General features: G+C 37.9%; 1 protein-coding gene across 1 annotated transcript in view; it reads left to right on the forward strand.

The window, feature by feature from the left end:
* The window catches only part of syngap1b (synaptic Ras GTPase activating protein 1b), a 106,813-nt gene extending 86,828 nt beyond the window's left edge, over positions 1-19,985 (forward strand). The window contains 4 exon segments of the mRNA XM_035380815.1: positions 2,048-2,120; positions 12,091-12,229; positions 12,232-12,372; positions 17,212-19,985. Coding sequence (XP_035236706.1) covers positions 2,048-2,120; positions 12,091-12,229; positions 12,232-12,372; positions 17,212-17,258 — 400 coding nt within the window. The 3' untranslated portion in view covers positions 17,259-19,985.
* Positions 19,986-22,702: the final 2,717 nt, after the last annotated feature.

Here is a 22,702-nt window from a genome sequence, read left to right on the forward strand (position 1 = left end):
AAAATCACTCAAGCATAATCCTAGAATAGCTAATATGTTGGTTTTTGTTGCATTTGTCTGTTTCACTCATGTGACCATTTTGTCTTCCATAGGAGTCTTTAAATAATTTGCTAATACTGATTTGTCAGTAATTCATATTGTTAGTGCCTCAGTATCATTTTCTCTGTCTGTAAGTTTGTTTTAATTTGATATTTTCCTTCCTATTTTGTAAAAGAACGCTAAAATGTATTCATGGAATAAAGAGTCCAAACACCAGTGTTTGAAATCTTCACATGTTTGAAATCATTTCATTATTTACAGTATTAATGTTACAATTATATATGTATGTATATATATATATATATATATATATATATATATATATATATATATATAGCGTGTTTTACTGTATATGGTTTATTCTGAGGAAATATTTTTGGTTCACATTCAGTTCACAATTCACAATAATGAGGGATTGTAAATCAATTCTGATTGTTGGGTATCCTTGCACATAAAATGCCCTTACGAGCACATGATTTTATGATTTCATTAATCGTATTCTACGCTTGAACGATCACACTTTTATTGAAATGTTTTCTGCCAACCTCCTTCCCTGAAGTTTTTTTTTCCCCCTTTCATTGTTAACCTGCATCATTCCGAGAGGTGGTTTGAAGGTGTGCACTGTTGCGCCAAGCAAAAGAGAATGGGAACCATGTGCTTCCCTTGTTGACACAGCACACCTTCACGGGCAGAGAGAAGTACTGAGCACCACTGCTCCATTCAAATGAGTCTAACGGTAGCATGACAACTTTAAGCACTTTTTCTCTTTCGGGACATTACAAAATGTGTCAAGATATTACCACAGTGCCACAGAGAATGAAACCATTTAAGACGCGCAATCACTAGATGATTATATTCCGCAAATTATACTAGAACACACTCTCATTAAACCCTGTCAAAACTAGATTCAGTTTGTCCAAGCATTAAGTTGAGTGTAAGATAAAAGAATACTACAATCTAAGAAAATTCTAGCCCTCCAAATGAAACACAGGCCACACAAGTATGCCTGCTAATGTTTTCAAGTATAGATTCAGGTATGTTTGATCCTAGGTTAGCCAAACTAAGTTATTTGCATGTGGCACTGGATAACAAACTCAATAAGTTCTGCAAAGTTTAAATAAAGCACAGTGGCCGTGTTCCTTGAATACGATTGGTGCCTCTTTTCTTCATTGAGCCATCACTCCACCTTTTGAAATCCTAAAGTCATTAACACAAAAATGAAAGTATTAGTTTCATGCAGGAAATATTAAGATATATAGTCACTTTTGAGAATGCTTTCCATAGTGTTACAAACTAGAAAACCGAGTAAGTGTGAGCTATAAAATACAAACAGAAAATAAGGGGCACATATTGCAACAATTACTGGTTTACAGCCCACCGCGTGAACTCCTCTAATCAGATTTCACTGCTCGTGCCATCAAAGTGCTTCAGTATGCATGTTCCAGTACCGCGTAAGACGTCATTCGGACAGTCATTCATCCAAGTTTTGTCAATTATATATCAGTTCAATGCATTTTTCACCCGGCACATGTAGATCTGGATGATGATGCAAGGATAGTAGTTTTATCTGTGCGTGCCATATCTGATAACGTTTGAAGACTAACGAGGGAAAACATGAATGAGAAATGAAATGAACACCATTGGGAAAATGTGATTTGTCTCCTGAATGGCTTCTGTTCTGTTTCCACTTCACAGACCTGTTTTACATTGTGCTACAAGGACATCAGCATGAAAAAATTCATATTATGAACAATTTTTATGGACAAAAATCAAGAAAAGCACCCTGGTCATTTTCATAGGTTCAAAGCACTCTTTTTCATTCCAAAGGATTAATAATGCACAGATGATGTGGAAAAAGATGTTCGGATGTCTGTAAAATAACACGCCGTTTCTGTCGTGTTCGATGCACCAGGAATGTAATCTGTATGTGCTGCAATGGACTTGTCATATTAACTCTCTGTCCTTCTCTCTCTCTCTCCCCCTCTCTCTCTTTCTCTCTCTCTCCTAGGCTTATGGCTGTTGAAGATGAGTTGAGGGGTGGGGCTGTTTCTGATCTCAAGCCCAGAATGTTCGCAGACCAGGTCTGTTTTCTGAGTCCGTATGTTTCTCTGACTGCATGGATAGATTTTTCCAACCATGTCTGTGTGTTGGTCTTTCCAGTTTGTTTGGAGTCTTCATTCACTTTCACTGTGTGTGTGTGTGTGTGTGAGTCTGTCCATCTGTCTGTGTCAGTCTGTTCAAAATGACCCTGCTGTTTGAATGAGTTTATTTTCCTTTCTGTTATTCAGTGTGTGCCATTTCTTCTGTCACTGCAGATACGGTTGTAATGTTACTCAGAGCTGTCTGTCTCAATTTATTCATCTCTGCGTCTGGTTGTCAATATGACTTAACTCCTGTATTTACGTGTACTTTAAGCGGCGATTCAATCCAACCCCAAAGTGATTTGCTTTCAGTAATTTAAGTAATTTCAGTAATTTAAAGTAGTGTTGCTTTTTGACATGATTTGCACAGTATTTAGATCATTAGTATTGACTTGATATACGGAAAAGTCTTGCTAGTGATACACAGAATTGTTGCACTTCCTTTAATTATTGAAAGCTAAGGCCAAACCAGTTTACGGTTGGATATATTTGCCTAATGTTTTCCATTTTCTTCCCCGTGCCCCCGCTTCTTCCTCCATCACTCAAATCAGATAACGTCACCTCCAATCATAAGTCACCTGTCAGAAACACATGCTTATTGTCTATGTCTGACTGTTTCAGTAACTGTTCTATCTCCACAGTTTAAGCTGTTTGGGTGCTTACTCTGCTTAGATCATTTCAGTGCCTTCAACATTGAAAGATTAGAATTTGTCACTCAGATACTTTGTGCAAATGGAATGGCTTTTTCCAGACCTTAGCCAAAACTGACATTAAAGAGGAAAACTAACATGAATGCATTGTCTGTCAGTCTTATAAAATGCTTAAACAATTGAACAGTTTAGATATTACATCAAAGTTCATTCTGCTGGACTGGCAAAGATGTGGAAAGGGGAAGACACTGGGACTATGTGTGAGCTGAAAAACCGCTGGGTGGTACTGTTTCATTAATGAGCGGATTTCTGCATGAGAGAGAGAGTGGGGAGAGGGAGCCAAAGCAAAGCTCAAAGCAGAAAGTAAGCTCCACAGTGGAGCAGAGAGTAATGCTAGGTCAGCTGACCAAGGACATCCAGGCCCTTTAGTGTTTGGGTTTGCTAAAAGGTGACAAATCTTATGGTCGCCATTTCAAGACGATGCTGACAGGTGTGTTTGGCTGTTTTTGTCTTTCCTTTATGGAAATTCATACTCACAGCTTGTTGGCATGCCTTGGAACCATTTCAAAAATGTGCATTTGTGAAGGAATATAGACTCACAAGATGTGTAAGGGAAAGAAATCAAGAGATTATTAGCATGCCACAGATAACTTCAATGGTCATCATCTATTTTATAACCAGCCCGTCTATGCTGTTGCTATAGCATCTTTGTGTATAGAGGTCATTGCTGCGTCTCATTTTGTGGTGTGCTGTAGCATGTATGGGAGGGCTGTTTCCCTGCTCTCTGCCTGCTCTGTTTTCAGTTTGCACTTTGACTAGGTTTGGGGACCTGTGTATTAATTACATTATCGGTAATGTGCTGTGTGTGTGTGTGGATATGGATACTGTGACGTCTTTCCCAGGACCTGTCTGTATATATTAGAGAACTCTGAACCCTGAAAGGGTGAGCTGGGTGAAGACATGCTTTTCCATTTTTGAGGTTGAGCACAGAACAGCCTTTTTGTTTCAACAACTGTTTATCAACAATATCTACACTATTACGTGCCAGCCTTTTATATGTTTCTTCTGGCAATGCATTTCATCTGTTGTGTTTTTAGATTATCTGTGGTATCTTACTGGTGACTGAGTTTATGGTGACTGAGATTTAAATTTTTTGACCCCACAGTCACATGCTCTGTCTCTGGTTGGTAGGCAAAGCTGATTTGAGCCAAAACTTCACTTACTGGTGGTATGCTTGAAATTGGATGGCTGTCACGTTCACACAGGAATTAATGATACCTAGGAGCTGCGCAAGACTTACTTAATTTTCTAAAGCAGGATATGATATTACCATATTCACAAATTTAAAAAATGGTTGCTGGTTGATAATAGAAGGAAACAAACCTGATTAAGCCAAGCTATTATAATATACATGTGATATAAGAGCCCATTTGTACACTGGATGTGATAAATCATAATTTAATTTTCATGTAGCCTGTTGTGTCAGCATACAGACTACTGTCGATATTTAGTTGAAGTTTATTGCAGTAGTGATCACATTCTGATTAGTAGAATGAATGAGCAAATGAACAAATCCCCTGACTGTTCATATTGAACCTTAGTATAGCCATACATTTCTTTACTAAGCTGTTATAAAGGTCAACAGCTTCCTTTTATTCCTATTCTATGGAAAATAGTTGAATTCTCTCTTAAGATGTATAGTTTTAATAGTCATAAAGACAAAGCAGAGAGAATATCTGTAACTCCTTCTGAAACATTAAATTGTTTTCTGAGTAGATGGAAATCAGTACTTTACAGTATTCCCATGTGGGTTAATGACTTTTTAGAGACACTTATGTAAAGTTTGTATAATGTGATATAAACCTTAATTTACGGAATATTTTTGAATGTTGTTTTTTCATTAATTGCCTGTTTTTGATAGTCTAAGACTTAGTCCAAGTTTCACTATTATTTAACATTCATTATTTATTTATTTGAATCTTGCTCTAGTCTATGGCAACCAACCCTGTCTTCATTTCCAAGAAGTTATTAATATCTACAGTCTAAGTTACTGAAGCCATTGATGTCACGTAACTAGAAAAGGTACTAGAGAATGACCCAACGAGCTGACATGTATCTCAACTACACCATGGAATGTTTAAAATCAGGTTACAGAGAAAGTTTTTTCAGTTTTCATAATCCCACCTTGAGAACTGATGTGCACTAGAGAGTATACTAAATGCAGCAAGCTTACTTGAAGGGGACTGAAAAAGATATCGCTACATATTTAATTTGAGAACATTGTGCTATTTGGACAGTAGGCATGTAGGTAGACAAAACCTTTTGTGGCTGTTGTTTTATTTCCTTGGGTAGCTTTACCTTATAAATATCACTTTGATAATTTATTAATTAATACATTTGTAATTGAAGAGGCTGTGCCAGTTTGTTGCACATTACTAGGAATGGGGATACAGTGCAGACAAACCTAGTGTAAGTGATTTAGTTACAGAAGTAGGATAAAATGTATTAATAAGTAAATATGTGAGTGCTTGTTGTCTCTCAAAACATAAAAAGTACCCTTTGCATGTTTTTCATGACAACTTTATATTTGTTTATGTTCTTTTCCTCCATGTGGGTTATGTTTATCTGATTATCATATTTGAAGTTTTTTTCATTGTGTTGTGTGTACATTGTGTTGTTATGTGTACATGTTCATATTGCTTGTATCGTGTGTTGTTCTCTCTCTCTCTCTCACTGTGTGTGTGTGTGTGTGTGTGTGTGTGTGCGCGCGTGTAGGTGTGTGTGCGTGTCTGTGTCCTCACCTCATTAAATGTTTGTGTCTCTGTGTTTTGCATCTGTCTTTTGGTATATTTAGATTATTTTTGTTTGTAATTCTGTGTTAGTGAGCCTTTCAATGTTATAACTGAAGTTTTGTTCAGTTTCTATGTCTTAGTGCATGTTTCTTGCAACCACTCTCAATCTGTATCTCAATCTGTAATTCTCTTTCTCTGACAGTATGTGTGTGTTGAAAACCATGAATACTCACATGCCACATGAAGTGGCATGTCCTCTGTCATAACCTCTGTCATAACCCAAAATTTAAAATAGTTCAGAGTGATTGTGGATGTGGATTTATTCAGCCATAGTGTGTGCAAATGTGAATGACACATCACCAGCATGTAAATGTCCACCAGCTCACCACTATGCATCACATTCCATTTTATTTAAATTGGTCATCTTCAAGCATGGCAGCGTTGTGATTGGTTATTTTGGCCTAGCAGCATGAATACGATATTGCAGGTGCTTCCAGGAAGCATTTCTAATAGATAAGGTTCTTTCATGTGTGGATTCTTTTTCATAGTGTATGTATGTGTGTGTGGGTGCCAGTTATTCTTGGCTTTGGAAAATCCACAGCTTTCCCTTCCCCTCCGGTACTTTTGCACAGACACACCCTCCACCCCTCCCTACTTGCTCCCTGTCTCTCTCTCTCCTCTCTGTGTTGATGAGATACGGTGATTTCTCTTAGGGGAGGCGGCAGTCCATCCTAGTGCAACCCCGTCTTGCGCCTGTCCCACCCCGAGTACACAGGTAATATACAAATAAGTAAACACCTTGCTGTCACTCACAAGCTCAATATATACATGCTGCCGTGTTGTGACATGCACTGTATGCACATCTCTGTCTACGTAATGTGCTCCACGGATGCATATTTACACACGGACCAACCCAGGGCACAGACTGATCCATTTGACCACAGATAGCATGAAGGACTGACTTGTGCTGACAGCTGAAGCTTATTCATAGACTATATGTATATAGTCTATGAATATATGTATAACACTGTAAAGATAGACATTATATAATTTCGTAATACTGAAGTTGCAGCATTACAAGGCTATATAGTGCATTCCATGAAGGTTATGAAATCAGCAGGAATGTAATGTTCAGTAAATGTTAATGACCTGTACATTTTCCATAAGCCATGAAGAAAAGTTTTACCATTGACCCGTACTGAATGTTGAAATCAATATTCATACTGAAGCGGAAACTCACTTTGACCAATCCAAGGTTTCAAACTGCTTCGCCAACGTTAAAAGCACAACACTGACCACAATACTGACCCATGTACAGTATTGCACAGACAGCAAAACAATAGTTACACACAAACAATGCTCAGATATTCATGCTGGCATATGCACACAAGCAGATATGGAGATTTCCCACAATGCGTTGCATTTCAAAACTAGGTACCAGGTAATATCCAGCCAGACATTGCCATTTTACCATTCAGTGGGTGATATTACAGACTAATGCCTTTAATTATTACACTTTTAACAAATGCTGCTAATTCAATGAATAGCTTGAGCAAATCTCTTTTATTCCATTTTGTTTCTTTTTCCAATGAATGCTAAACTATCTTTATTGAACAGGGGAGTTTATATAATCTGCATTTATTTCAGGCACACATGAACAGTATACCTGTACGTATTGATTCACTGGCACATATGTATTATGCATACTACATTTTTTTTTACAGACACTGACAGGTTACATGCACACAGACGGACAGAGGCTGTAGAAAGACAACTCAAAAGATATGACCAACTTTCTGACCAAAATAGATGCACAGACCTAACCAAATTGAATGCACAACCCTCGCACTACTGGATGTACAGTATGCACAAAGTACATACACATTCACACAGAAAATCCCCGGTTATTGCTGTTATTAATGGAATGTTGTCAGTGTTAATAATTCAGGTGAACAAACCCCATTAATTTGCTTTTCTCTGTATGACTTGTGCTTCTTTGTCGGTTAAGCGGGTCATTATTCATGCTTCGCTTGCTGGTATAAGTGTAAATCAAACCAATATTTTGATTTTTTGGGAGCGAGTGTTGGTTTTTTCTTTTTTCCCCAGAGAAAATTGAGATGTCTATACCTATTATGCTGGTAGTTTCTTATTGGTTTACCCGCTCGATTATATGGTCAGATTTTGGGGAAATCCTGTATAAATGTGAACTGCTCAGGAAAATTTCAGTTGAATGGGTTCTAGAATGTACATGCAGCCAACTGTTCGATGTTTCCAAATATGTAAATGTTTTAAACATGATTTATTGTAGCAAAAAATTCAACCGATACTTTTAACACACATTCTTAACTGCAATGCTTGACTGACACTGTTGCCTTACCATTATATAGAAATTTTATTACACACTGGAAAATAAAGCACACAAACACACATATATGCATGCACATGTGCAGATGTACACATACAGATATAAACACACCTTCATTCATCCAAACACAGACAAATATACACTGTAAAATGTTGAGTGCTAATTCAACTCAAACAGTGTTAGAGTAATTCAACTCTTTAACAGATAACATTTGGTCCCACTCTGGAATGTGGGACCAAATGTTATCTGTTAAGAGTTGAATTAACACTGTTGAATTAACCATGGACGTTTTACTGTTACACACACTGCATTTTTTCTCCAACATGTATATCTCAGCCTTGGTCCTATAAAACACGTAATCAAATAAAGGCCTCCTAATATCCATTTAGTTGAATTTAGATCACCAAACACAGATTATGAAGTTATGGGAAATCTCCGTATCGAACATGATATCCCCCTCAGAAGAGAACATTTATTATGTATGTATGTCTGTTTGCGTGTGATGCCTATTGTATGTAACAGTTGCAGTGTCATTGTTTCCTCATTGTGCCTTTGAGCCAAGTATTTGTTAATGTGTATGTGTGTCCCTGATCATGTCCAGTTGTGGGAGATAAGCAGTAGCATTATTCAATTCCCTTTCACTCAAAAGTGAAATTTGAATTCCTGGGTGGGAGCAATGAAAGTTGCCAAGAATAAAATGGGGTAGATGGGTGAAGTTCAATAGTATGTCTTTGTGTTTGTCTCACTGTCTTTGTCACTGACCATACTCACAATTCAGCCAGCGCTGTAGTATTACTACAGTCAATGTTTTGTTAGCGCTTTTGTGTGTAATGGCCTGACCTGTTCAACCCGCTCCCGTTTGTACATGTTCTTACAGTTTTACAGGATAATCTTGCACCCTCATTACTTGGGTATGGTGAAAGACTGTCAGTTCCAGGTTTAGTCTGGCAGGAGAAAAATCACTTGATCTGCCAGCTAGTCTGTGTGTCACATAAGTTTTGAAGAGAGTGTAAATGCAAGTCTCATGATTCATCTGCCTCTCAGTGAGGGAGTAATACATTGGTCTGTCAACCACTTAGACAGTGTGATAATCTGTCATTCAGTTAGAGTGTAGACTAATCTCTCAGCATGCTTGTCATTTGGTTTGGTATGCAGGTGAATTATTTCATGAGTCACTCATTCATAGAATAAGTCTTCTTGGTTGTAAACAGATCAACAGAATCAAAATTACTCCCTATCAGGAAACTACCACTCCAGACTGAGATTAACACATGAATGCTAATCAGTGTAATATAGTATCATTAGAACGGTGAACCATTTTGGTGGTTGATTTTGGTATATTGCTGTGCTCTAGGTTGTGCCAAACCATGATCAAGTACTGACAGTGACACTTCTACAGTAAACTTTAATGCCCATATGCCTACTGGTACAGTAGCATTGTAAAGAATGGGGGTGTGCATCTCAAGGTAATGTGTAAGTGCTGAAACTCATGTTTTACAAGGTTCTGAGTGAGAAGAGAAAAAGTTCGCTGATCCAGTTCTACTGTAACCATCATTATAAGTACATCAGAAAAAAAGAATGAACACTTGCTCTAGACAATGGCATTATATACCCACAGCACAACTCCCACTGAAATATTTGAGTGAATGTTAACAGTGCTGACCTTTCTTAACAGAACACACTTGAACATATTCTCTCCTATCTTTCCTTCCCTCCAGTACTTTGTTCAAACAGAAAGGGGTCATTTTATGGGTTATCAGTGACTTGAAAATGGCTTTGAATGTCCAAACAGTTAACTATGTATATATCTATACATATTTACAAACACATACACACAAGCCTGACTGGTCAAACAGCATTGGAAACAGGGAGTAGCATGTACAATTATACCTTAACAATATCATCTGTATTATCACCGACAGAAAAGCTGCCCTCTTTATATCCACCATGGTTCATTTTCCCACATCATATGCTTTAGTGACAGCAGTGACTCTTTTGATAGTGACTTGTTTTGGTCTTGTACTCACCGTTTCATGTCTGTGATAATGCAGAGCTTGTTACTGATTAGCAGTAGTTGGCCATGCTACTTCCAGTTTCCTGCTGGTTGAGTTGACCAGTCATTCTATAACTCTCAGGTTTGTATCTCTGAGATATATATATATATATACACTATCTATTAAGATTTTCTGAATAGTGACTGTTTAGTAGCAATTTAATAGACATTTAATGCCATATTTCAATCTACACAGTACTGCACTGAATTAACCAAATGTTTTCTTTCCCACTGCTCTGATACAGACTTCATTGAATTGGACTGGACATGACGGCTTGTACAATGAACTTGCTTAGTTAATAACTGAAATCACAATCGTATTGCCAATGATGTTACGCTACGCCATATGTAGGTAAGAATAGCTGACAAGACCAAATAAAAGCTTTGTCTCATCCACTAATCACAAATTATAACTTGGTTCTTCATGGAAGATTTTATTTTGAGCAGAGGAAAGAAGACGTTGAGTGAAAGGAATGTTGCTGCTGAGCAGGCCTCTAAATTTCTGATCAGTGGGTTGGACATAGTTTTGATTTGGTTTGAAGATAAGTCTTATAGAAACATTTATAGTTACAATATAGTGTTAACATTATAATAATATATGTATATTTGTTTCAGGGTAAATTTCTATACAAGTCTTCACACCTGTGTCAATACTATTATGATATAGTATTATTCTGAAATATTCAAATATTCTAATTTGTCATTTGAAACAATGTTACCTCATTTAGTGAAAAGTTTTCATTTAGTCATGCTTTTGAATGAGTTAATTTAATTCTAAAAAGAAAGTCTGAGGTGTATTTATGTGCATGAGACAAAATACAGAAATGCTCCTTTGGAACATGTGAATAGATCTCAAAGCATGGCTCTGTACAATGAATTTTCTGTTATCCCAATAAAAACCCACTTAAAATAGGTTAAAGGATTATACTCATATTAAAGGTTACCCTCATATTAGCAGTGATTATCCCATTGCTGTTAATATAATTATTTTGTGAAATCTTTTTTTTTTTTCCAACAAACTGACAGTTTAATGAAAGATGCTGTAATGAATGCCATTGACCAAGCCTTTGTTTGAAACTATGCATTGCTGGACTGTTTTGACTTGTTTTGACATCCATCCATGCTGACATACTAGTAGTCCATCATGTACTCTACAGCATCTTGAGAAGAATACAGAATACACTGACCTGTTTGTCAGCCCCAGATTTTTAATCCCGCCCATCCCTTTCTTTTTCTCTGTCCCCCTTTCCCTCTTTTATTCTTTACATCCATTGGTTGTACTTCACTATACTTTGGAACTCATGTTTCTCTCTTTCTTTCCTGCCATTTCTTAATTTTCCTTTCCTTTTGCACAATCTACTTCTCTCTTTCTTCTACATTCCCCAACCCATTACCACTTTCTCTATATCCATCATCCCACCTCCACTTCATTCCTTCCAATCAACTCTCTAAATGTCCCTTTAATTACCTTACAACCTTAAACTCCAATCACCACTCAACTTTACACTCCAAACACTGATTAACCTTTCCCTCCAATCACCTCTCACCTTACCCTCCAATTACTTCTAACCTTCACCCTTCAATTACCGCCTGACCTTACCTTACAATGACCTCTCTATCTTTCCCTCAAATCATTTATCAACTTCACTTTTAATTTTCTCTGAACCTCACCTATCACTTACTTTTCTACCTCACTGTTCACCTCAACCTCCTACCACCATCCTCCTCTCATTCTTACCCTCCACTTACCTCCCTGTCCCCCACATTCTTCCATGTGAAACTCATTCATTCTATTTACACTTTTTTCCTCCTCTGCCTTCCCTCTTTTACCCCATTACTGCTCTTTAACTTTTGTCTTTGTCTCTTCTATACTTTCTATTTCTTGAACTGCTCTCTTCACCCCTACTCCCATACTCTCACTCCATCTTTCTTTCTCTCACCTCACTCTCTTTTGCCTCCTCTGGCTCTCTTTCCCGCCTTTCTCATGCCCTTTGGATTTCCCCACACCCCCTCTACCCTGCCCCCTCCCTCTCTGTCTCTGTCTTGCTAGGAGGAGCAGTTTTCCTCCCTGGGTTCTTCAGACCCCGGTGTGAATGCGGGAGGAGGAGAAATGACCATCCTTCCTGGCTCTGGAGTCTCTTCCTCGGGCGTCTCCTCCGCCAGCTCCCCCTGGAATGGAGTCCTCCCCTCACCCTTAACTCCTCCTCCTCTCCCCCTCCTCATCTGAACCTCAACCAGAATGGAGAGCTTGGCGGCAACCAAACGTCCTCCCCAGTGACAGCCGCCATAGCCCCTGGGACCACGGCAACAACAAGATCAGGAGGGGGAGCAGGTCAATAACAGACCCAATCAAATCAGAGAGAGAAGAAAATAATATCAAGGGTTCCCTTATCTTCATGCATTTCTTCCTCTTATTTATGGAGGCAGAAAAACATGGCATTCTTTCCCCTCTTTTTGTGCCAAAGACAGAGAGAGGGGGGACCCAGGGGGTGTGCACACTGTAAACACTACATACTCACACAAAAAAGGGCTATCCAATTGACCTGATCTTACCAGTTTGTGTTTTTTCATGGTCAAAATGGGCTTTGGTCAGTATCTGTGTTGCAGGACAGGATAAAGGTCCCTTCTTTAAAGCTCTTTGGATATCATGGGGTCTTCTTATATGCTAACTGAGATATCTAGGTCCAAGTAGTATGGACCTGCCAAATAAGCAATATGGGCTAATGGTTCTCCATTATTTTTTTAAAAATATTTTTCTTCTATACATTTTGTGTTATTAAGTGGGGTTTATTGTCAGGACATTGACTTGTTAAATACTATTTATCATGAGTTAATACATCTTTCACTGGCAGCAGAAAATCTGGTATGAACCAGTGCAATGAATGGTTGTACTTAAGCCCCCCCAATTCATTCATGGTCATTTTGCATGTGTTATCCCATGATTCCTTGAGTAAAGAAGCAGGGCTCATTCCTGTCCTGAAAATGCCAGCTCTCAGATTCCATTGTTTGAGACATAGTCATGTGGTCTGGCTTTCTCAGTGCCTTTTAGTATCTTCTAACAGGGTTTTCAAATAAAAAGCAGTGATGTTACCATCAAGAGTCACAGTTTATCATGGTTTAACAACACAGGGTAAATAGACTTTCAAGAGGCTATTCTGTGAATGCAAAGCAGCCTTGAGTGGAGAGTGATATTTAAAAGAGTGGATTTTAGTGTCTGTGGGAAGGAGGCTATAGCGTGATTTTATGTATTTGCCTGAAACACCTTCAGAGAACACTGATGTTCTCAAATGGTACTTGAGGACTGGACTTCACTTAACTGGACTGGACTTGTGCAAAGTTTTCTCTTCTCAATCTCAGAACCAATATGTGATGAACCGGTGCTACATAAACATACAGTGCCATTTCCAACATAAAACTGTCTCATAGTACTGCCTCTCTCATATATTTCTTCCTGTCTAGCTGTTTTTTTTCCACACTATCCTTCATGCAATATAGGTTATTATTTCAGTGTTTGAATGTAATCTCATTGTCTCTGTGTTTGTCTCTTTGTGTTGTGTATGTGTGTGGTAAGATGAGGAATGGGGGATTCTGGGGTGTGTTCAGTGATTGTGTGTGTTGAACTTTGTCAAGTCTTAACTGTGCTTCTACCAAAACAAGTTTAAGGATATAAAAACATAAAGAATAATCATGAGGTAAGGTGGGGTAAAATGTCCAATTATAGATGCTGTGGCTTTTTGAGTAATACAAAGGGAACCCCACTTTAACCGAAATGCCTATCAACAGGGATATAGCAAAGTCAGTCTTCACTTGCAGGAACATCCACCCAGGATCAATGTTCAAGCAGCAGAGAAATTATTGAGTCATAGGCCTGATCATATCCAGTGCTCACTTAAACTTTTTTACATGGCAAACAATGGTACAATTCTTTAAGATATGTAAAATAGGAATATGTAATATTTACTCATTGAAACCTGAATCAGAGATTTTTGGTACTACAGCAGAAGCCTTTAGAATTTAGTGTTAATATTCAAATAGTTATTCCAAGACAGGACAGAGGAACTTGTGGTTGATCAGTCATCTTTGACAGTGAGTTATTGTCAATCACTATGGTAAAGAAAGTTCAGGCTTGTATTTTACCAAAGAATATGAGCTTTCCAAGACAAGTGTCTTGATTAGTACCTTTTTTACTTGCACAAAGTCTAGTCAAGTCCTGCAAACAGGAATGCATCTTTTAATTAATGAGAATATGTTTGGGGTGTGCTGTATTTCCAGCCAGTAGTACCCTGTAATATTATCTGGCCTAACTGGAAACTTGACTTATATATGGTTTGGAATTCCTCCAAGGAAAACAAGGTGGCTTTTGAACAAGGTGTTGGTGGGCTTGAAGGTGGCACCACCCCCAATGACTAATTCAACCCAACGCAATGACAGACACCCAAATGCCAATGTTTGGGACCCTGTACTCTAGCATTATGCTGTAGCCTTATGCTGTATCTTTCAGCTGATGGATTAGACTAGATTTGATTTGGTTTTTGTGGAGGTCCTTTGGCACACTTGTCTGAGTGGTGGCCCTCACGGCCCTGCTAAATTCCAAACCTGCCCTTCTCAGGCCACCGCTCCTCAGCTGATGTGACAGAGACATACTAGTGGTGCATAATGTGAATTCAAAGCTGACAGAAGGTGCTGTACTTAAGGACTTATTACTTCTTCAAGGTCTAAATTATTTGTCCATGCTGCCTTTGTCAAAGCTTGTCTTTCAGTGTTGTTTTTTGTTGTCGTTATCCTTCTGTCACAATCTTATTTGTGTGCAGTACATTACAGTCTGTGTTTGGAGATGGGTCTGAATTCCTACTTAACCTGTGGCATTTTCCCATAAACCATATGCAAACTGACATGCTCATTTGTCAGAGTACTCCGTACAAATTGTGTAGGCCACATACATGTTAGCCTTTTGAAGTGATTTTGAATTGGATCAGTTTTGATTAGCCTGTCCTGCTCTTGGGTATGGGAGCTATGCCACCCCCAGCTGGAGCCAAATGCCAGTCATTATTTGCTTATAAATCCATAGCCATAGATGTTTATTTCAGGCAAGACATGTGTCTTCACCAATGTTTTGCAGATCCATGTTGTGATGTGACACAAACACACCACACGCACACACACACACACAAACTGCATTAATGACTAAATTGCAAGTTACATCGTATAAACAGATTCACACCAGTCTGACAATTACGAATAAATGTTCCACAAGAAAATGTGGCATTTGGTTAATAAGTTAATAATCTCTGAAATAACCTTTGAGCAAGAAAGTCAGGCTCATGTGCAGTGATTTATGTCCGATCACATGGAGAACTGTGTATGTCCGCATAGAAACTGCAATGTCAGGACTGATCACTTGAGTAAAAAACTACAGAATAGTGCCTACAGAGAAAAAGGTTTTCAAATGCAGAAAGATTTTGACATTAGTTGGACATTTTGGCACACATGCACATTACAGTGCATGTAACAATGCCCCTGTGTTAATGTGCCCAAAAGAAAATATAGTGAGAAATACATTAAGGAAGCACATAAGAACATATGAGATGCTGCAGAAAAACATTTTCATCTGCCATGCTGCCAAATATATACAACTTGCCCAATTTAAAGACTGGGATTCAATAAGCATTTATTATCAATTTTGACAATTACATTCAACAATCACTAACACTAACTTGTGTTTACTTGTAAGTTAAGGACAAATATTCATTGAATACATGCCAAAAAGTGTCTGCTTGAATATCATTCACTCTGAATGGCAAAGATATATATAAAAAAGGAAGGAATAGCAATTTGAAATAAAAGTATAGTTATATTTTATCCTGACCATAACCTTAAACCTGAGTGGAACCTTATACCCATAAAACCAGTCATGTTCATAAAGTGACTTAATATTCAGGTTAAAACATAATGTGTAACTTAAAGATTTAACTTATCTGTAACAATGTGAAACAAACTGTAACAGTGTGTTTACAAATAGCATACCTCAAAGTGACATTAAGTGACAATACACTATATCTTCATTACAAATGAATGTACACTGGGTTGCTGTTACATGTACTTGATCTTTTCTTGGACTAGACCTTTACATAGTGTAGTTTACCTTATAGGTTCTAATTAAGGGTATCCCAAGTGATGTTTCAGTGTGGTTTCCACAGAAAGAAAACAGTAATTATTCTGGTTGCCCTATAGTAACAATGTCTGAAATCAGTCAACATTTGTTCTAAAACTTTCACCTTTGTATACAGTGAAATGTTATTGATTTTTCTAGTAAGATCATTTTGGTGAACTTGTGAAACATTATTCACAAAGAGGAAACTTAAGACAAATGTTGACAGGATCCTGCATTGCGAATTTATGCTTTTTATTTTTTTTATTCAGTGATGGGTTCAATGCCCATGGCAGGTAGATTGAATATTTCATGAAATATTTTGTAGAAAAAACTTATGGTGCAGTTATGTTGATATCCACAGGAGGAGCCATATCAGGTTCTTGTCTGAATATGTTAAAACAGGCTTGTACCTTGGCACTTTGCTCTACTTTGTTTGAATATGGATTATGTTTTCTAGGCTAAACAAAATTTTAGGACATTATTTTCCTGGTGGCTTGGGCTTCTCAACTGAGAACTGTTATAAGTGTCTTTGGCATACCATACCTTTTGGATCTTTTACACAAAAATGGCATCAGATTTCAATCTCCCCAGATGCAAGTGCTCAGCGATGACAGGAGCTTTCATTAATAATTAAGCTCAAAACTTTAGATTATTTGTACTTGACTGTGTTTGCAATGAGATGATTTCCATAGAATAATAAAAATGGATAGTCAGACTGCTTGTTGGTTATATGTTATAATCCATGATTATAGAGACATGGGTCTGCAGGGTTAATGATTGTTAAAAGTGCATTGCCATGAATATACCTCAGAGACAGAATTGAGAGACTCAGGTAAACAATCAATTGCCTCAGAGCTGAACACAGACTGACAAAGTCATTAGTCCACACTGAACACATACAGAGTGATTGCCATAGGGCAGTCATTCCATCAACCGTAGGATCAGTAGCCATGATTGGACACCACTTCATCGAACACCTCCCCCCTCCTTCTCTCTCTGTCTCCCTTTTTCTTCCTCCAGCCATTCACAAAGCGTCGATGAAGCCAATCTGGAACGTGATTGGCTGATGCAGAGCGGGCAGACCTCAGATTGGCCCGGCCTTAATCCAGGAGGCCACCCCCACAATCCGATTGGCTGACAGAGGGGGAAAGCGGGGCAAGGGATGTGCACAGCTCCTGTACCCGCCACATACTGGATGCTCCACAATCATGGATGACCCTGCAAGAAGCTATGTCACTGGAGGATTCAGATTGATGGGGTGTCCCTCCATTACTTGCTCTCTCTCTCTGATTGACTGATTGGCAAGACTTTTTTGTATTTGACAGCTATGGTTGGATATTTATTTTCTTCAAAGACAACAAGCACTTATCTGCCTATATGTTGTGATGGCTCAATAAGTATGAGGACAAAAGCTTCCTGGTGGGCAGTTTGTTTAACCCATTGTGTTTTCAATATTTATGGGGAAATAAGAACCAACAGAGAAAGGGAGAGATTGGATTTATTTATTTTACATTTCCCAATGGTTTTCCTTATTTCTCTACCATCATTGTACTCAAACCTTATTTCTTTGTGACATCCTATCACATTTTAATTCCTCACTTCTAAATTTTACTTCCTCTCCTTTTGCTGGTTTACCCTCAGCTGTTCTATTCCTTATATTAATTTCCTCTTTATCCTCATTCTAATTTTCCATAATATCTCTCCCTCTTTATAATTTATTTCTGTACTGTAAGTAGAGTCCTTGCTCCTTATTTCATTCAGATGAAACTTTAAATATGCACTGCCTCGATACAACATAAACTGAATAAATAAGTTCGGCTCCAGTGAAAACCTTGGGCGCTGGAAATGGACTTACTATAATTTATATTTTTATCATTATGATACCGTGTGCTACTTGAACACTTAACTATTGAGAAGGACTCCCAAATGCAGATAAATACTTCTTGATAATGCCACAGTAAGGAGTTCTAATAAGAAATGATCCATTTTTAAAAACAGCAAATTTCTTGTGTGACAATCTCTTGGGACATTTTTTGTGGATGTTCATTTTCCCTGGATTTAAATGAAATGCAAAACTTGTTATTCCTGCTCCCCACTCTTCAGCGATTTGGACGTTGCCGTGACTCAAAGCCCTTCCTTCCGCTTTGTCTGGTTGTGTGACAGAGAGGTGGGTGGGTCAGCTTTCTTAACAATCGCTGTGGAGCTCTTCATTTGCGGACGATCACAGACTACGTAGAAGAGAACATCTGTCGTGTTAACTTCTCTGCCCCTTCCTTGTTTGTTTTGCTTCTTGATATGATGTGCTAAACTGGGCAGCTACTGTAGCTGGTAAATCAGTCGATCGGTGCAATGATGAGGTAACTATGTGGAGCTGAGTTTACGTCTCCTTTCACATTGAGTTCCCTGTGTGGACTTTATTGACATGACGATGGGATATTCCTCTAATTCCCGCTCTTTTTTATGCCACTGGGGAAAAAGAGAGATCAAAAATGCTTAGAGATTTAAAATTGACTTTGTTTAAGTGAGTGAATGTGCGTGTGTGTATATATGGTGTGTGTATATTCTTTGTGTATATACGGGATGTGTGTGTACATAAGGTATGTCTATGTGTATATACGGTGTGTTTGTATGTATGCAGTCAGTGCGTGTACATAGAGAGTGTGTGTTTTCTCTCCCTCACTCTTGCCCCTGTCTATCTCTGAGCGTATGCATGCTGAAAAACAGGGTGAGAACATCTCTACAATGCAGGGACGCTGGGTGACAGGCAGTTCAAAAGAGATCAACTATAGGACAGGCATCCTGGAAGCAGGTTTAATACAGAGATATACAGTAGGGAGGAAATGTGTCTCTTACACATGCATACTGTCACAAACACACATGCACATACCCACAAACACCTGTTCTTTCCATATTTCTCTCTTGCACTCATATTGTCACTGATGGAGGCATTTTGAAGTGATTTTGATGTGACTTAGCAATGTCTGTATATAAAGAATATAATATTTCCAATTACCACCATCTTCATTAATATTACTAATTCCTATTACTATTATGATTCTTCCTGGTTTGTTGATCTTCAGTTATATTTCTGAATTCTGTGTTTGCTGGGGTTGTACTTCAGATTTATTTAACTTATTTACACAGATAACGCCTTCCTTTTCAGATCTTGTTCCCCGAACGCTGCCCCTCCTAGCTTTGCCCATGTTTTGTTATGCTGGATATCAATTTGTACAGATCACCCTATGCTGCTAAGCAACTCCTCCATAAATTTGTCACCAGCATTCTGCAATTCTGCCTTTTAACATGTACAGAGCTCCTTGTATATCCCAATGCCATTTAATAAGTCAGCTTAACCATACTCATCATATTCCATTCCCACATGAAACACATCCCTGCCCCTTGACAAGCCATAACTTCCCCGACCCTTCTCTTTTGTTGGTTTTTAAATGGACAGACATTCGGGGATCGACTTTGTATATATTAATGGAAAGAGTGAATATTGAAATGTGCTTTGCACTATAAATGGATTTGTTATGAATGTGGATATTCTGATTATTATAAAAAATAATAATAATTATAATAATGATGATGATGATTATGATCATTGTTATTATTATTATTATTATTATTATTATTATTATTACTTTTAAGCAATTTCTTTCAGATGGTCCATGCCAATTTCTTCATTTCTTTTTTTGAATAAGCAGGAGTTTATATTTTTCAGGTGGGAGAATCCTGGAGATAGAAATAAATGAATAATTGAATAAGTAAATAAATAAACAATTACTTCCTAAGTTCACTTGTGATGTGCACTTTTTAGCTAAACTGCTAACCCTTGAGGGGTTGAGAAATTGAAATCTGAAAAAAAAACTAATAAGCTAATAATAGAACACAATTATGATTACTGCATATTGCACTGCATTTTACTCTTTGGGCCTTATAGGAGTGGACATAGGTGAATGGGCATAGCCAAAAACACAATGGCAAATACCTGGGACTGGGACATGATGAATTCCATGGAGCCAATTTTGCCTGTCTCTAAATAAAGTATGAAATTACTCATTGAGATGTGTTTTTAAAAGTAACAGTTGCTGTTAGTTTGTTCATCCCCTTGGTTCACTGTACACTATTGTGTAGAGTACATTGAAAAAGGAAAATGTGCTCACTTACATGGAGGAGGAGTTTTGGTCAGGTCAAATCCAGAAAAAAGAGAAACACTTTTACCTAATATAATCAGCATGCACTGAGGTGCAATTTAACCAAAAAAACTTCACCTTCAACATGACTTAACCTAACCTTTCTTTTAATATATTTTTAATAATATATTTTTGAATTGGCCACAACAAACTTTGACCTCTTTGGGTAAAGAATCATCAGATCTCACCATCTGCATCTCAACAACCTGAGTAAAAGAGTGGAGAAACAGAACAGATGCAGATGCTTCCATACAGGTGTACTGCAAGATACAATTCAGCAATTAATATCCTATAATACATGTATAAAAATGCTGAGCAGGCCCTGTTGACCTCAATTTTAGATCAAGATGGCAAGAGGAAAAGATCTAAGTGACTTCGAAAGAGGATTCATTATTGGAGCATAGATGACAGGAGCTTCAGTTACAAAGAGTGCTCAACTGGCTAGTGTTTCAATAGGAACAGTGACTAAAGTGGCATCTGCAATTAGATCAGTGGGAAAGACATCAGTAAATAGGTTCAGAAATTGTGGTCGAAAGTGCACATTTGATGACCGTGATGCTTGTGCATTATATAGTGCGATATTTAAGGAAAAACAGAAGAGCAACTCTTCCTCAGGTGACTGAGAATGTCAATGAAAGTGTGATAAGACTGTTTCAGCAAGAACAGTTCATTGACAACTACATAGAGTGGGATATTATAGTGGGGTTGCAGAGCATAAACACCTCATTACAAAGACAAATGCACTTGAGAGATCAGTGGTGCAAAAACCATAGGCACTGGTCTACACAGATCTGAAAAAAGTGATATGGTCAGAGGAGTTATCGTTCACCATATTCTCGACAAGTGGACGAGTGCATGTGTGGCGTACGCCAAGAGAACGGTAAAGGCCTGAATGTTTGATCCCTACAGTGAGGGGGTTCAGTGGCTCTGTGATGCTGTGGGGGGCATTTTTCTGGTTTGGACTCACTTGTCCCCTTAGAGGGAAGAGTCAATGCAAATCAATACAAAGTTATTCTGAGTGTTCACCTTTATCCTATGATGAAACATTTCTATCCTAATGGGAGTGGTTTCCAGGATGACAATGCCCCCATCCACAGGGCATGAGGGGTCACTAAATGGTTTGATGAATATGAAAATGATGTGAATCTTATGCCATAGACTTGCAGTCACCAGTTCTCAACCCAACTGAACACCTATGGGAGATTTTTGACTGACGTGTTAAGACAGCGTTCTCAACCACCATCATCAAAATACCAAATGAGGGAATATCATTCGGAATAATGGTGTTCCATCCCTCCAGTAGAGTTCCAAAGACTTGTAGAATACATGCCAAGGTTCATTGAAGCTGATCTGGTGGCTCGTGGTAGCCCAACACCTTACTAAGACACGGAATCTGAATTTGGTGACTAGCTCAGGAGAAATCATCAAAGCCCATTGAGAGGTTGTTGACAATGACTGGATGCACCAGTGGAAACAGATCTACATGGCATGATGTAACTCAGTGATCTAGCATGCGTGAGGAGGTAAATCCATGAGACTTCAAAGGAGACTCATTTGTATAGAGACGGGAAAATGCACGGCATAAAAGTTTATAGCCTTGGCGGGTATTTGTCAGTATATAATGTTTCAACTGGTGATACTAGAACACTAATTGTGAAATAGCAATGCAATATTTTCCAAGTTAAAAACTGATATTAAGCTGTATTGAGCACTGTATTGATAAACTGATAACACATTAATGTGAGTCACATGACTAATAATTAAATTTGTATTGGTGGAGCTCCAGTGTAAAATTAATAAATTATATAAACAGATTAATTTATTGTGTATCATGATCAACACATAAACACGGAACACAAATAGATCTATTGATATTATATAAACAAATGTTTGTTTTTCTATCCATCATGAACACAATCACATTTGAATCACTTGGGGCAAGATAACACCCATGTCTGTCTTTATTTACTCCATCGTTGTTTACGTTTCAATTGTAATTTGTCTTTGCTAACAGATTAAAGTCCTTGGGCAAAACATTTTAAATAGTAGGCTATCGTATAAAACTTGCTGCAATTCAATGTTAGATAATGAGTCAGTAAGCATAAGATGATTCTGCCTTATTAGTTAGGGAAGTATCCTTTAAATAATTTTGTAGTTGAGACAAATAAAAAAAATGTCCTGACAAAAAAATAGTGACATTCCACCAGCTCAAAATCATTTTGAAAATGGATATTGTGGTAAATGAATGGCCAAAACATGTGCTGACTTCCAGGACACGATAGACACTGCTACCCTATGTTTCAGTCTTCCCTCAA

Source organism: Anguilla anguilla, chromosome 1, assembly GCF_013347855.1.
Source record: "Anguilla anguilla isolate fAngAng1 chromosome 1, fAngAng1.pri, whole genome shotgun sequence".
NCBI classification, from domain to species: domain Eukaryota; kingdom Metazoa; phylum Chordata; class Actinopteri; order Anguilliformes; family Anguillidae; genus Anguilla; species Anguilla anguilla.